Consider the following 15045-nt stretch of genomic DNA (forward strand, 5'->3'; position numbering starts at 1 on the left):
ACCCCTTTAGACCTCCTCCCACAGTATTCAGTAACATACAGTCAGAACCCCTTTAGACCTCCTCACACAGTATTCAGTAACATACAGTCAGAACTCCTTTAGACCTCCTCCCACAGTATTCAGTAACCTACAGTCAGAACTCCTTTAGACCTCCTCCCACAGTATTCAGTAACATACAGTCAGAACTCCTTTAGACCTCCTCCCACAGTATTCAGTAACCTACAGTCAGAACTCCTTTAGACCTCCTCCCACAGTATTCAGTAACCTACAGTCAGAACTCCTTTAGTCTTCCTTCCTGTCCCTCAGCTGTCTATGTCGCTCTAAAGACACTGGTGACACTTCAGAGAGGAATCCACATCTCTTGGTCATGATGGTGAACGATGTCATACAGGACAGAACTCAGAAAGGAAGTGTCTCAATTAAAGGAGGAGCCAGAACAGGATGGGTCAGTTGACTCAGTAACCACAAGTTGGAGTCATTTCATCTGAATAGTACTGACTGGGTTAAATCCCTGATCTCTTATGATGGTTGCCCCTGTGGCATGTCTGACCCCTTTGAATCACCAAGCTATAAATCAGATCAAACAATGATTCCGTGGCCATCATCACATCATCACCAGCTCTTTAGAAATAGATACTTACTGTTGCCTAGGGTGGTCTAGCAGTCTAAGCTGCTGCCCCTGGAAGACATACTGTATACCACTCCAGCATTGGTTTGAATCTGTCCCACAACAATTTCAGTACCCTCTCCCTCTCGTCTCCTGTCACTCGTCTCCTCTACCACTCCTCTCCTCTACCAACTTGGTTGACCAAGTTAACCTTTGTACTCTGTGACCTCTGACGACCTCTCATTCTACAGAGAGACCAACAGTCTACACAGGATCTACTTTACAGTCCACACACACACACACACACACACACACACACACACACACACACACACACACACACACACACACACACACACACACACACACACACACACACACACACACACACACACACACACACACACACACACACACACACACACCTCAACTCTCCTGGACTGGAATAAGGAATGATCAGAACAGAGCACAACGGAACACACCCTGTATCGATCTGGAATGGAATAGGTCTCTCCCGGTCAGCATTGTATGGAAAGCCGTAGTGGAACGCCAGAAGGCATCCCAGTGATTCCAGAGCTGCCCAGTGTCACCTAGGATCTGTGATGACTGTCACTGGGTTCTCTGTTGTCAGGTTATCAGCCGTGTGGGTTTTAGTGTTGGCTAGCGGAGTAGAAACTTGAAAATAAAAGAGAGCCGCACACTCTAGGAGCTCAGATGCAAAAATGTAATACCAACGTTTCGACAGCCAAGCTGTCTTCATCAGGGTATAATCACAAACACTGCGGGATGACTCGTTTATATAGTGTCAAAAGACACAGGTGTCTGTAATCACGGCCAAGAGTGGCCTAATATCATTGGTTAATAATCAAATATTAAAATGTCATACAAAGAACAGCATACAAACAAATGGATAGCATACGATCATAGATTAATTTGACTATACAAGTTTACACACAATTACAATGGCAAAGTCACAATAATCACAAGAATGGCTTCAGATCAAAGTCTACGTTGAGACCGAAGGGCGCAAGGGTCTTTAAATTAAAGATCCAGGCAGCCTCTCGTTTTAACAATAAATGATCAAGGTCACCTCCTAGGGATGGTGACATGTTTGATGCCAATAATAAAATAATGGTATTATGCAACATAGAATGTATGACCTTTATTGATCGCCCTCCCTCCTCTCTCTCTATCTTCCTCTGGGTGACAGGTATTGCCAGGTCCACCAGTGGGAGACTGAGGAGGACAGACAGAGAAGGTTCTTCTTCCATCACCAGTCCCAGTAAGTCATACTGTTTCTATCTGAGGAATCCACCAGGCACATGCATTATTACTTACATACATCTGTTGGCCTCAACTCAAGGACTTTGATTAATGCTACTGAGTTCATGTTGTGGGCTGAGCAAAATGCACAGCTGAATTGGTGAAGTGCGGGTTGACAAGGCACTGTATACTGCCCTTCACACTTTTCACTGGATTTAGTGAAAGTAACAAACTGTATTTCGTCAGCAAGCAGACTTTATCAGGGTTTCTGAGAAGTGAGCCACGAAACAGGTACTGTAGCACAGATGGACCGATATGTTACAGTAAGCAGGTAGGAATGAATCACAAATATTCCCCTTGAGAGAGGAGAGAGAGATGATTAAGACAGACTCAGTGAGGGTGAGATGGAGAGAGAGATGATTAAGACAGACTCAGTGAGGGTGAGATGGAGAGAGAGATGATTAAGACAGACTCAGTGAGGGTGAGATGGAGAGAGAGATGATTAAGACAGACTCAGTGAGGGTGAGATGGAGAGAGAGATGATTAAGACAGACTCAGTGAGGGTGAGATGGAGAGAGAGATGATTAAGACAGACTCAGTGAGGGTGAGATGGAGAGAGAGATGATTAAGACAGACTCAGTGAGGGTGAGATGGAGAGAGAGATGATTAAGACAGACTCGGTGAGGGTGAGATGGAGAGAGATTTAGATATTTGGTATTCTATTAGGATCCCCATTAGCTGTTGCAAAAGCAGCAGCTACTCTTCCTGTGGTCCACACAAAACATGAAACATTACATAATACAGAACATTAATAGACAAGAACAGAACTACACCAAAAAATGGTTTTGAAGCACGCATAGCCTACATATCAATACATACACAGAGGTGATGTTGCTTTATTTGTTTTTTGAAACCAGGTTTGCTGTTTATTTGGGTAACATGAGATGGAACAGAGTTCCATGCAATAATGGCTCTATACAGTAATGTACATTTTATTGAATTTATTCTGGATTTGGGGACTGTGAAAAGACCACTGGTGGCATTTCTGGTGGCGTAAGTGTGTGTGTCAGAGTTGTGTATAAATTGACTTTGCAAACAATTCTGGATTTTCAACACATTAATGTTTCTTTAAAAAATAAGTGATGCAGTCAGTCTTCAACTCTTAGCCAAGAGAGACTGGCATGCATAGTATTTATATCAGCCCTCTGATTACAATGAAGAGCAAGACATGCTGCTCTGTTCTGGTCCAGCTGCAGTTTAACTAGGTCTCTCCTTGCAGCACTTGACCACATGTCTGGACAATAATCAAGATAAGACAAAACTAGAGCCTGCAGGACTTTCTTTTTGGAGTGTGGTGTCAAAAAATCACAGCATCTCTTTATTACAGACAGACCTCTCCCCAGCTTTACAACCATTGAATCTATATGTTTTGATCACGACAGTTTACAATCTAAGGAAATGCCAAGTCATTTACTCTCCTCAACTTCTTCAACAGTCACACCATTCATTACCAGATTCAGCCGAGGTCTAGAACTTAGGGAATAATTTGTACTAAATACCATGCTCTTAGTTTTAGAGATGTTCAGGACCAGTTTATTACTGGCCACCCATTCCAAAACAGACTGCAATACTTTGTTAAGAGTTTCAGTGACTTAATTAGCTGTGGTTGCTGATGAATCATCAGCATACATGGACACACATGCTTTGTTTAATGCCAGTGGCAGGTCATTGGTAAAAATAGAAAACAGTAGAGGGCCTAGAGAGCTGCCCTGCGGTACACCACATGTTACATGTTTGACTTCCATTAAAGAAAACCCTTTGAGTTATATTAGATAGATAGCTCTGAATCCACAATATCGCAGAGGTTGAAAAGACATAACGCTTTATCAACAACAGGTTATGGTCAGTAATATCGAAGGCTGCACTGAAATCTAACAGTACAGCTCCCACAATCTTCTTATTATCAATTTATTTAAACCAATCATCAGTCATTTGTGTCAGTGGAGTACATGTTGAGTGCCCCTCTCTATAAGTATGCTGAAAGTATGTTGTTAGTTTGTTTACAGAGAAATAGCATTGTATTTGGTCAAACACCATTTTTTTCTAACAGTTTGCTAAGAGCTGGCAGAAACCTGATAGGTCTGCTGTTAGAACCATTAAAGGCCGCTTTACCACTCTTGGGTAGCTGAATGACTTTGTCTTCCCTCCAGGCCTGAGGACAAAGACTTTCCTCTAGGCTCAGATTAAAGATATGACAGATAGCTCAGTAGCTTTCCATCTAAGTTGTCAATGCCAAGAGGTTTGACATTATTGATCGATAACAATCATTTTTCCACCTCTCCCACACTAACTTTACAATTTCAAACTTACAATGCTTTTCTGTCAGTATTGTTTTTTTTATGCATGAATACGATGGCTCACTGTTCGTTGTTGGCATTTCCTGCCTAAGTTTGCCCACTTTGACAATGAAGTAACCATAAAGATATTTGGCAATATTAAATGCTTTTGTGATGAATAAGCCATCTGATTCAATGAATGATGGAGTTGAATTTGTCTTTCTGCCCATAATTTCATTTAAAGTTTCTTTATATCATTGATCCTGGCTTCATAATACAGTTTATTTTTCTTTTTGTTGTGTTTAGTCACATAATTTCTCGATTTGCAGTAAGTCAGCCAGTCAGATGTGCAGTAAGTCAGCCAGTCAGATGTGCAGTAAGTCAGCCAGTCAGATGTGCAGTAAGTCAGCCAGTCAGATGTGCAGTAAGTCAGCCAGTCAGATGTGCAGTAAGTCAGCCAGTCAGATGTGCAGTAAGTCAGCCAGTCAGATGTGCAGTAAGTCAGCCAGTCAGATGTGCAGTAAGTCAGCCAGTCAGATGTGCAGTAAGTCAGCCAGTCAGATGTGCAGTAAGTCAGCCAGTCAGATGTGCAGTAAGTCAGCCAGTCAGATGTGAAGTCAGACTTATTAGCCACTCCTTTAGCCTCATCTCTTTCAACCATACAGTTTTTCCTCATCAATCCATGGAGCCTTAACAGTTCTAACAGTCAGTTTCTTAACAGGTGCATGTTTATCAATAACTAGAAGAAGCAATTTCATACATTTATGAAGTGCAGCATCTGGATGCTCCTTATTAAAGACATCAGACCAACAAATATTTTTAACAACCACATAAGAGTCACAGCTAAATCTGTTATATGATCTCTTATATAATATTGTAGGCCCAGTTTTTGGAACTTTGGATTTCCTGGATATAGCCACTATATTGTGATCACTGCATCCAATGGGTACGGATACAGCTTTAGTACAAAGTTCTACAGTATTAGTTCAAATGTGATTGATACATGTGGATGATCTTGTTCCTGTAGTGTTTGTAAACACCCTGGTAGGTTGATTAATAACCTGAACCAGATTACAGGCACTGGTTACATTGAGAAGCTTCCTCTTGAGCGGACAGCTTGATGAAAACCAGTCACTATTCAGATCCCCAAGAAAGTAGACCTCTCGGTTTACATCACATACAATATCAAGCATTTCACACATACTATTTAGATACTGACTGTGAGCACTGGGTTTCAGTGGGAAAGATTGAAAGAGCATGGGTATGACAGTGAGATAGATTGAGATAATGATCGAAATGAGCACTCACTATTTACTACTACTACTGTGTGTGCATATGCGTGCGTAGGTGGGTATTTGGGCGTGTGTTTGTGTATGTGTTCATGTGTGTGTGTGTTAATGTGTGTGTGTGTGCACGTGTGTGGGTAACTGCCAAGCGCTGGCATGAGGTTGCAGGCTGTGGCTGTGGCTCACCACTGAGGCCTCCTCCTCTCAGTGGGAAGAACAAACTGCTTCTGCAGCATCAGCAATTCAGAGGGCGGGGGGGGGGGGGGGGGGGGGGGGGGGGTAGCGCCTGGAGCACCGAGTTGGGGAAAGGGACACACACACAGCCTGTGTATGAGCACATGTCCTTGCAGGATGTGCACTCAAGCCACAGGAATCTGACAGGCAATGAGGCAGCCAGATACTGTACTATGCAGGCTAACAGACAGGCTAGGATACACACACTGACAGACAGGGTTATAGGGATATACACAGGAATTTTTATTATTAGCAGTGTATGTGTGTGTGTGTGTTTATGTGTGTGCGTGCTTGCGTGTGTTTGAGTTCTCAGGTGTGCGTGTGTGACAGGCAGACTGACAGACAGGCAGAGCTAACAGGTAGACAGGCAGACTGGGTTATGGGAGGTGCTTAGGGGTGTGAATGAAACCCATCCTGTCAGCAGACCCCCCTGATGCTGTCTCTGCAGGGCATGTGTGTCAGAGCAGGGGAGCAGGGTGGGGTGGGGGAGACTATGGAGGCTGGCAGGGGGTGTGTGCCCTGTGCCCGGATGTGAGGGAGGGGGCTGGGTGGGTTGAGATGTCCCACACAAAGCCTCTCCTGGTGGGGCGGAGTTATGAGCAGACAGGAGGTAGATGGGCCTTAGGAGGAGAGTGCTGTTTCACAGTAACCTTAAGAATACACACATGTGCAGGCACACACACACACACACACACACACACACACACACACACACACACACACACACACACACACACACACACACACACACACACACACACACAAGGATTCACATTCTTATTAACCCCTAACCTAACCCTAATTGTAACCCTAACCCTAAACCTAACCCCTAAGCCTAAAATAGCTTTTTCCTTGAGGGAAGCGGCAAAATGTCCTTGTTTAACCTTGTGAGGTCTTCTGGTCCCCACAAGGATAGTAAAACCAAAAACACACCAATGCACACACACACAGGACTGGTAGAAGTCTATCTGTAGTGTTTGAATAGTGTCTCTGACAGTGGCTGTATTGTCCATGGCCATGCCCTCTGGGTGATTGTCTTCAGTTAGTAGTCATGAGACTGATCTCTATAGGGGAGGAAGCAGTCACACTGTGTTACTAGCATGGCTCACTCCATTATGTTCACTGAGCCTGTGTCCCAAATGGCACCTTTTTACCTATGGACCCTGGTCAAAAGTAGGGCACTAGTACATAGGAAACAAGGTGCAATTTGGGACAGCCTGTGATCTAGATCATGTAGTTCAGTAACTATATCAGCCATTCATTGTGAAGCTGCTAGTTGATCTGTGATCCAGATCATGTAGTTCAGTAACTATATCAGCCATTCATTGTGAAGCTGCTAGTTGATCTGTGATCCAGATCATGTAGTTCAGTAACTATATCAGCCATTCATTGTGAAGCTGCTAGTTGATCTGTGATTCAGATTACTATTGTGTTTTGATAGGCACTTAGACCCAAACTCTGGTCCACTGTCCTCTCCTGTTGCGCAATGCTTTAGACAGCCCTGGCTGAAGTGACCCTGACTGCCCCCCCCACACACACTCCTGGTTGCTTTAGGAAGGTGAGGGTTGCATTGTGCAACACTGCAGCCTGATATCTGCTTTTTTTAACGCCTGGGTGTGTTTGATCTCTCCCTCTCACACACACCCACACGCCAAATGACCCCCAGGCAAGTGTGAGGGACGTGCCAAAGGTTAGGGTTCACCTGTGTTTCTTGAACAAAGAGGTGGATGGATGTCAAGCACATTTTACAGAGAGAGAGAGAGAAAGAGAGGGAGGGAGGGAGGGAGGGAGGGAGGGAGGGAGGGAGGGAGGGAGGGAGGGAGGGAGAGAGAGACTTCCCCTGCTACTGTTTTATATAGTTTTTCCATTGTATAGTAGTGATACAGCATACTTAAGCAATAATGCCTGAGTGGGTGTGGTATATGGCCAATATAGCAAGGCCAAGAGCTGCTATTAAGCACAACGCAACACGGAGTGCCTGGATACAAACCTTAGCCGTGGTATATTGGCCATATACCACACCTGAGGTGCCTTATTGTTATTATGAACTGGTTACCAACTTAATTAGAGCAGTAAAAATAAATGTTTTGTCGTACCTGTGGTATATGGTATAATATACCACGGCTGTCAGCCAATCAGCATTCAGGGCTCGAACCACCCAGTTTATAAAACCCAAATCCTATCTCTGCATAGATAGACATGCCAAGACTCTATGGTCTCTGTTGCTGTACAGACGGGTCTATCAGACAGTTGGTTATTGGGGCCATGGAGAGGAGAGGGTTATTTTAAACTAAATCTAAGGAGCTCACATCACATGGTCCTTCAGGGTTTCTGAGACAATGCTGCTACAGTCTTATGGCAAGGCAGAGAAAGAAGGAAAGAAAGAAAGAAACAGAGAAATAGAGTGAGAGAGAGAGATAGAGAGAGATAGAGAGAGAGAGTGAGACAGGGAGAGAGAAGAGGAGAGAGAGAGAGAGATAGAGAGAGTGAGACAGGGAGAGAGAAGAGGAGGGGGAATGGAGGGTGGGAATGAAAAGAAAGAATAACAAGAGCTCCATATGATCAGCACATGGGCATGCCGTAATTCTGAACGCATTCATTAGCAGAACAGACTGAAAAATCTAACAGGGGAGAGAAAAAGACAGAGAGAGAGAGGAAGAGAAAGAGGGAGAGAAAGAGACAGAGGGAGGGAGGGACGGAGGGAGGGAGGGAGGGAAAGACTGGGGAGAGGAAAAGAGAGGAAGAGAGGGCGCGAGCGAGCGAGCTAGCAAGGGGGGGAGAGAAAGGGGAAGTCCAGAAGGAGAGAGGAAGAAAGCAGACACTTCATGAGGCTGTGGAGGGAGTGATCTGGATATGGAGGGGGACAGATTCTCAGGTATGACACAGGAACTCAGCCAAACTGGACTCTCCTCACAGGGGAATAGTACTTTTCAACTCTTCATTGAACTATCTGTTGAAACTCCCAGAGTCTGGGTCTTTTCCTCTCTGTATTTTCTGGTTTTAAAGCTTTAGCTCAGCTGCAGTTTGCAGATACAGCGTAGAGGGTTTTAGGACCTGTCCTTTGCCATGTGTCTGTCTGTCTCTTTGTCTTTCTCTCTGGCTGTCTGCTCAATGAGTTCCAGTAGCTAGGGTTTCGTGTGTGAGACTGACCGGCACAGAGTCATCTAATCTGGGTGACAGCCAGGACAGTGGGACAGAGCTGTGCAGCTCCTTGATTCTTTCTCTTTCTCTGGGTGACTTACTTACACAGTTATCTATTGTTTAATTGAATTAGCTTGACAGGGACAGTGCACACGAATCAACATTTCAGTGTTCACAATGTAAATGTGTTAAAGCTAGCTATGAAGCTAATTTCCATCTGTAGGTCCGTAGTCCTCCTCTCATGTTCGTCTGTGGTGTGAAAACAGGAAAAGTGATGTTTGAACAGTACTACTTCTGTCCCCCGTGGCTCCGGTGGCGACCGACCGTCAGTGTGGGTAGAGATACTCTCTATTGGCAGGGGGATGGTTTTTCCACACTATTCTCACTTTGTTGTAGTTCCTGAAGTTGATGTGATTTTCCTCATAAAGTGCATCTGTCATCAGTGTCCATAGAGAACGCATTAGGCTTCAGTTTGTCTGTGAATGTGTGTGGATGTTAAAATCATCAGTGTCCATAGAGAACGCATTAGGCTTCAGTTTGTCTGTGAATGTGTGTGGATGTTAAAATCATCAGTGTCCATAGAGAACGCATTAGGCTTCAGTTTGTCTGTGAATGTGTGTGGATGTTAAAATCATCAGTGTCCATAGAGAACGCATTAGGCTTCAGTTTGTCTGTGAATGCGTGTGTATGTTAAAATCATCAGTGTCCATAGAGAACGCATTAGGCTTCAGTTTGTCTGTGAATGCGTGTGGATGTTAAAATCATCAGTGTCCATAGAGAACGCATTAGGCTTCAGTTTGTCTGTGAATGCGTGTGGATGTTAAAATCATCAGTGTCCATAGAGAACGCATTAGGCTTCAGTTTGTCTGTGAATGCGTGTGGATGTTAAAATCATCAGTGTCCATAGAGAACGCATTAGGCTTCAGTTTGTCTGTGAATGTGTGTGGATGTTAAAATCATCAGTGTCCATAGAGAACGCATTAGGCTTCAGTTTGTCTGTGAATGCGTGTGGATGTTAAAATCATCAGTGGAGAAACACCGTCCCTTAATGGTGCTTTTATGAGTGTTTGTGGAGTATTGTAAAAACTCTGTAAAAAAGTAGAAAACAGAGAATGGGGGGCAGACAACACAAGTGCCCTTCCTTGTCCTGTAGCACCAACTGTTTAAAGTCTGGGAATGCGTCCCAAATGGCACCCTATTCCCTATATAGTGCCCTATGGGCCCTGGTCAAAAGTAGTGCACTATATAGGGAATACGGTGCCATTTGGGATGAAGCCTGGACCAGGGTGAGATCACCAACGAGGCCCCCGTTTCCAGGTGCTTCCTTCAGGGAGCTGTAATGGCTTCTGCAGGAGTGTGTGTGTGTTTGTGTGTGTTCATGCATGTGTGCGTGTGATCATGTGTATGTGTACACGATATCTGACCATCCACTGACTGGTCACACTGTGTTTTGACCGCACACATCAGGGATCACAACCATGCACCTTCAATCTCAAATAACTGTATACTATGCTGAATGATAGTATCTTATCTAACCACTGTGTAAATGTACTTGTTGCCCGGCCTGAATACAGTGGAATATCACACACTTTAAAGTTTGCTTCCTTTGTTTGTGGGAGTGATTTGTCATTTTTCTAGGAGAAAAACACATACTTAGTCTTAAACAGCTGATAACTGTCACTATAGCGGGGCGGCAGGGTAGCTTAGTGGTTAGAGCGTTGGACTAGTAACCGAAAGGTTGCAAGTTCTGTCCCTGAACAGGCAGTTAACCCACTGTTCCTAGGCCAGTTAACCCACTGTTCCTAGACCAGTTAACCCACTGTTCCTAGACCAGTTAACCCACTGTTCCTAGGCCAGTTAACCCACTGTTCCTAGGCCAGTTAACCCACTGTTCCTAGACCAGTTAACCCACTGTTCCTAGGCCAGTTAACCCACTGTTCCTAGGCCAGTTAACCCACTGTTCCTAGGCCAGTTAACCCACTGTTCCTAGACCAGTTAACCCACTGTTCCTAGGCCAGTTAACCCACTGTTCCTAGGCCAGTTAACCCACTGTTCCTAGGCCAGTTAACCCACTGTTCCTAGGCCAGTTAACCCACTGTTCCTAGGCCAGTTAACCCACTGTTCCTAGGCCAGTTAACCCACTGTTCCTAGGCCAGTTAACCCACTGTTCCTAGGCCGTCATTGAAAGTAAGAATTTGTTCTTAACTGACTTGCCTAGTTAAATAGGATTAAAAAAATTTTTTAAATAGAGGGATGTACAGCAGATGCTGTATTCAGCATGATGATAACAACTGATAACTGTCACTATAGAGGGACATGTACAGCTGATGCTGTATTCAGCATGATGATAACAACTGATAACTGTCACTATAGAGGGACATGTACAACAGGTGCTGTATTCAGCACGATGATAACAGCTGATGAACAGTTAATAACTGTGACACTCACACAGTGACCTGACTGAGACCTTTCTAAGACACACGACTAACATAGCTAACGAAGCCATCCCCTAATCTCTACTGAACAGCCTCCAGCCATCCCATAACCTCTACTGAACAGCCTCCAGCCATCCCCTAACCTCTACTAAACAACCTCCAGCCATCCCCTAACCTCTACTGAACAGCCTCCAGCCATCCCCTAACCTCTACTGAACAACCTCCAGCCATCCCCTAACCTCTACTGAACAGCCTCCAGCCATCCCATAACCTCTAGTGAACAGCCTCCAGCCATCCCCTAACCACTACTGAACAGCCTCCAACCATCCCCTAACCTCTAGTGAACAGCCTCCAGCCATCCCCTAACCTCTACTGAACAGCCTCCAGCCATCCCTTAACCTCCACTGAACAGCCTCCAGCCATCCCCTAACCTCTACTGAACAGCCTCCATCCATCCCCTAACCTCTACTGAACAGCCTCCAGCCATCCCCTAACCTCTACTGAACAGCCTCCAGCCATCCCTTAACCTCTACTGAACAGCCTCCAGCCATCCCTTAACCTCTACTGAACAGCCTCCAGCCATCCCCTAACCTCTAGTGAACAGCCTCCAGCCATCCCCTAACCTCTACTGAACAGCCTCCAGCCATCCCTTAACCTCCACTGAACAGCCTCCAGCCATCCCCTAACCTCTACTGAACAGCCTCCAGCCATCCCCTAACCTCTAGTGAACAGCCTCCATCCATCCCCTAACCTCTAGTGAATAGCTCCCAGCCATCCCTTAACCTTGGGGTGGCAGGTAGCCATCCCCTAACCTCTAGTGAACAGCCTCCAGCCATCCCCTAACCACTACTGAACAGCCTCCAACCATCCCCTAACCTCTAGTGAATAGCTCCCAGCCATCCCTTAACCTCTAGTGAACAGCCTCCATCCATCCCCTAACCTCTAGTGAATAGCTCCCAGCCATCCCTTAACCTCTAGTGAACATCCTCCATCCATCCCCTAACCTCTAGTGAATAGCTCCCAGCCATCCCTTAACCTTGGGGCGGCAGGTAGCCTAGAGGTTAGAGTGTTGGGCCAGTAACTGAAAGGTAGAGATCTAGATCAAATCCCCAAGGTGACGAGGTAAAAATGTGTTGTTCTTCCCCTGAACAAGGCAGTTAACACACTGTTCCTAGGCTGTCATTGTAAATAAGAATGTGTTCTTAACTGACTTTCCTAGTTAAATAAATAAAAATATGTAAAAACTTGAATTAAAAAAAGCTCTCCCTTAACCTCTCCCTTAACCTCTCCCTTAACCTCTCCCAGTCGCTTCCCTCTCAATAGAGAGAAACAGGCTGCTATATCATCTTACTACAGTATCCATACAGAACACACAACAATATGAACTCTGTTGTTGCAGTGCATAATTCTTGGAATATGCTCTTTGGTTTGCTGCTTAAATATAACATTAATGCTGTTTGGGTTGGACTGGACGGTATCCAAAAGTGGATCACCACAAGGTGGTGATGTTGAGTTTCAGGCACTCTCCTCTGTGGAGGAACTGTGGTAAAACTGTTGTTTTCCATTACACTGGCTTTGGCCCATTTCTTTCAATGATGATGGATCGTGTGTAATAAGAGAAGCTCAGAGCGGTAGTAGGGGCAACTCTGGGGTCTGTGGTGTTTTTAAAGGGGACAGACTGACACACTGGTCTGTAGCTGAGTATCTGTCTATTCTACAGTATCTCTGCCTAGGCAGATTTCGGCTTGTGTTATTGGATGAAACTGGTCAGAGATACTTCCTTGTACTCTGTGTCTGGTGTTTTGCCTGGGTTACCATGGAGACATGGCTGTGTAGCTGCTGTGAAGCTGATTGGGGTTTGTGATTATAATGCTAGTTTGTTAACATGATAAAGATAGTACTATTGAAGAGAGAGAGAGATGGAGGATGACGAAAGGAGGAGATACAGAAAGAAAGAAAGAAAGAAAGAAAGAAAGAAAGAAAGAAAGAAAGAAAGAAAGAAAGAAAGAAAGAAAGAAAGGAAGACAGAAAGAAAGAAAGAAAAAGAAAGATCTATTCCTGATGGAGGACAGCTGCTCTGTCTATTTATTGAGTCATTCCATCCCCATGTGTGAGGGGGCTAACTAGACACACACACACACACACACACACACACACACACACACACACACACACACACACACACACACACCATAATACCATGCACCCAGTACCCACTACCAAGGCTTTGTGTGACTGTACACTGTATGAGGGCACCTCTTTCCAACAGGTGTTTGTGATTAAAGTTTCCTTTGTAAGCCTTAACCTCTTGCTATGCATTTGCTTAAGGACAGCTGTGACCACAGCTGCTTGTATGTATATGTGTGTGTGTGTGCTTGCGTGCCTGTTTGTGTGAGTGAATGTTCCATGTTAAACCCACAGGGCGTGGCTGGCTGAGTCAGGTCCTGCACATTCTATAGTGCCCAATTGGCCTATTTTACTCTGTATTCCACACACTCACACACATAATCTCAATAATCAAAGTTCCTATTCTGTACTGTAGGGAGTAGACTGGTCTGGTTCTATTATGTAACTGTAGGGAGTAGACTGGTCTGGTTCTATTCTGTACTGTAGGGAGTAGACTGGTCTGGTTTTACTCTGTAACTGTAGGGAGTAGACTGGTCTGGTTCTATTCTGTACTGTAGGGAGTAGACTGGTCTGGTTCTATTCTGTACTGTATGGAGTAGACTGGTCTGGTTCTATTCTGTAAGTAGGGAGTAGACTGGTCTGATTCTATTCTGTGCTGTAGGGAGTAGACTGGTCTGGTTCTATTCTGTACTGTATGGAGTAGACTGGTCTGGTTCTATTCTGTAAGTAGGGAGTAGACTGGTCTGATTCTATTCTGTGCTGTAGGGAGTAGACTGGTCTGGTTCTATTCTGTAAGTAGGGAGTAGACTGGTCTGGTTCTATTCTGTACTGTAGGGAGTAGACTGGTCTGGTTCTATTCTGTGCTGTAGGGAGTAGACTGGTCTGGTTCTGTTTCTAAAAGCTGCTGATGCCATTAGTCATAGTAATGCTGGGCTACGACTCACAAGCTCACTACAGGATGAACTCTCACCCCTATTCTTTTCCTATCAAAACCATGTTTGGGATTTCCTCTCTCTCTTTATGTATATATATCTTGCTCTCTCTCTCTCTCTTTCAATTAAATTCAAATGGCTTTATTGGCATGTGAACCATGTGTTTACATTGTGGTAGAGAACTGGCACACCTATGTCTTCCTCTTCCTCCCCTCCGTTCTCCCTCCCCCTCTCTGCAGCAGCAGCCTCAGACAGGTACTGTAGACCTGATTAATATGGGTTGTCATGTAAACAGAGCTCTGTAGCATCACGGTAACCAACGAGTGGAGTCCAGAGTACATACACAGCGTTGTGTGTGAGGTGTGATCAGAAAGAGAGAGAGACGGAGAGAGAGAGAAAGAGAGACTGAGAGCAAGACAGAGAGAAAGAAAAATATTTATGTTTATGTTTATTTTCCCTTTCGTACTTTAACTATTTGCACATCATTACAACACTGTATATATATATACAGTGCCTTGCGAAAGTATTCGGCCCCCTTGAACTTTGCGACCTTTTGCCACATTTCAGGCTTCAAACATAAAGATATAAAACTGTATTTTTTTGTGAAGAATCAACAACAAGTGGGACAAAATCATGAAGTGGAACGACATTTATTGGATATTTCAAACTTTTTTAACAAATCAA

General features: G+C 44.6%; 1 protein-coding gene across 5 annotated transcripts in view; it reads left to right on the plus strand.

Annotated features, from left to right (window-relative positions):
* Nucleotides 1–15045, plus strand: part of LOC110516540 (septin-9) — a 153462-nt gene that overhangs the window by 25592 nt on the left and 112825 nt on the right. For 2 of the 5 annotated variants that reach the window (XM_036941638.2, XM_090197184.1), the window contains exon 2: nt 1818–1889. In XM_036941638.2, the coding sequence (XP_036797533.1) occupies nt 1818–1889 (72 nt within the window). Of the gene's footprint in view, nt 1–1817; nt 1890–8297; nt 8602–15045 lie in introns of those variants that run through there. The other 3 variants (XM_036941643.2, XM_090197185.1, XM_090197183.1) reach the window with 3 other exon arrangements.

This window comes from Oncorhynchus mykiss, chromosome 13, assembly GCF_057628025.1.
Source record: "Oncorhynchus mykiss isolate SJ-2025 chromosome 13, ASM5762802v1, whole genome shotgun sequence".
Taxonomy (NCBI): Eukaryota; Metazoa; Chordata; class Actinopteri; order Salmoniformes; family Salmonidae; genus Oncorhynchus; species Oncorhynchus mykiss.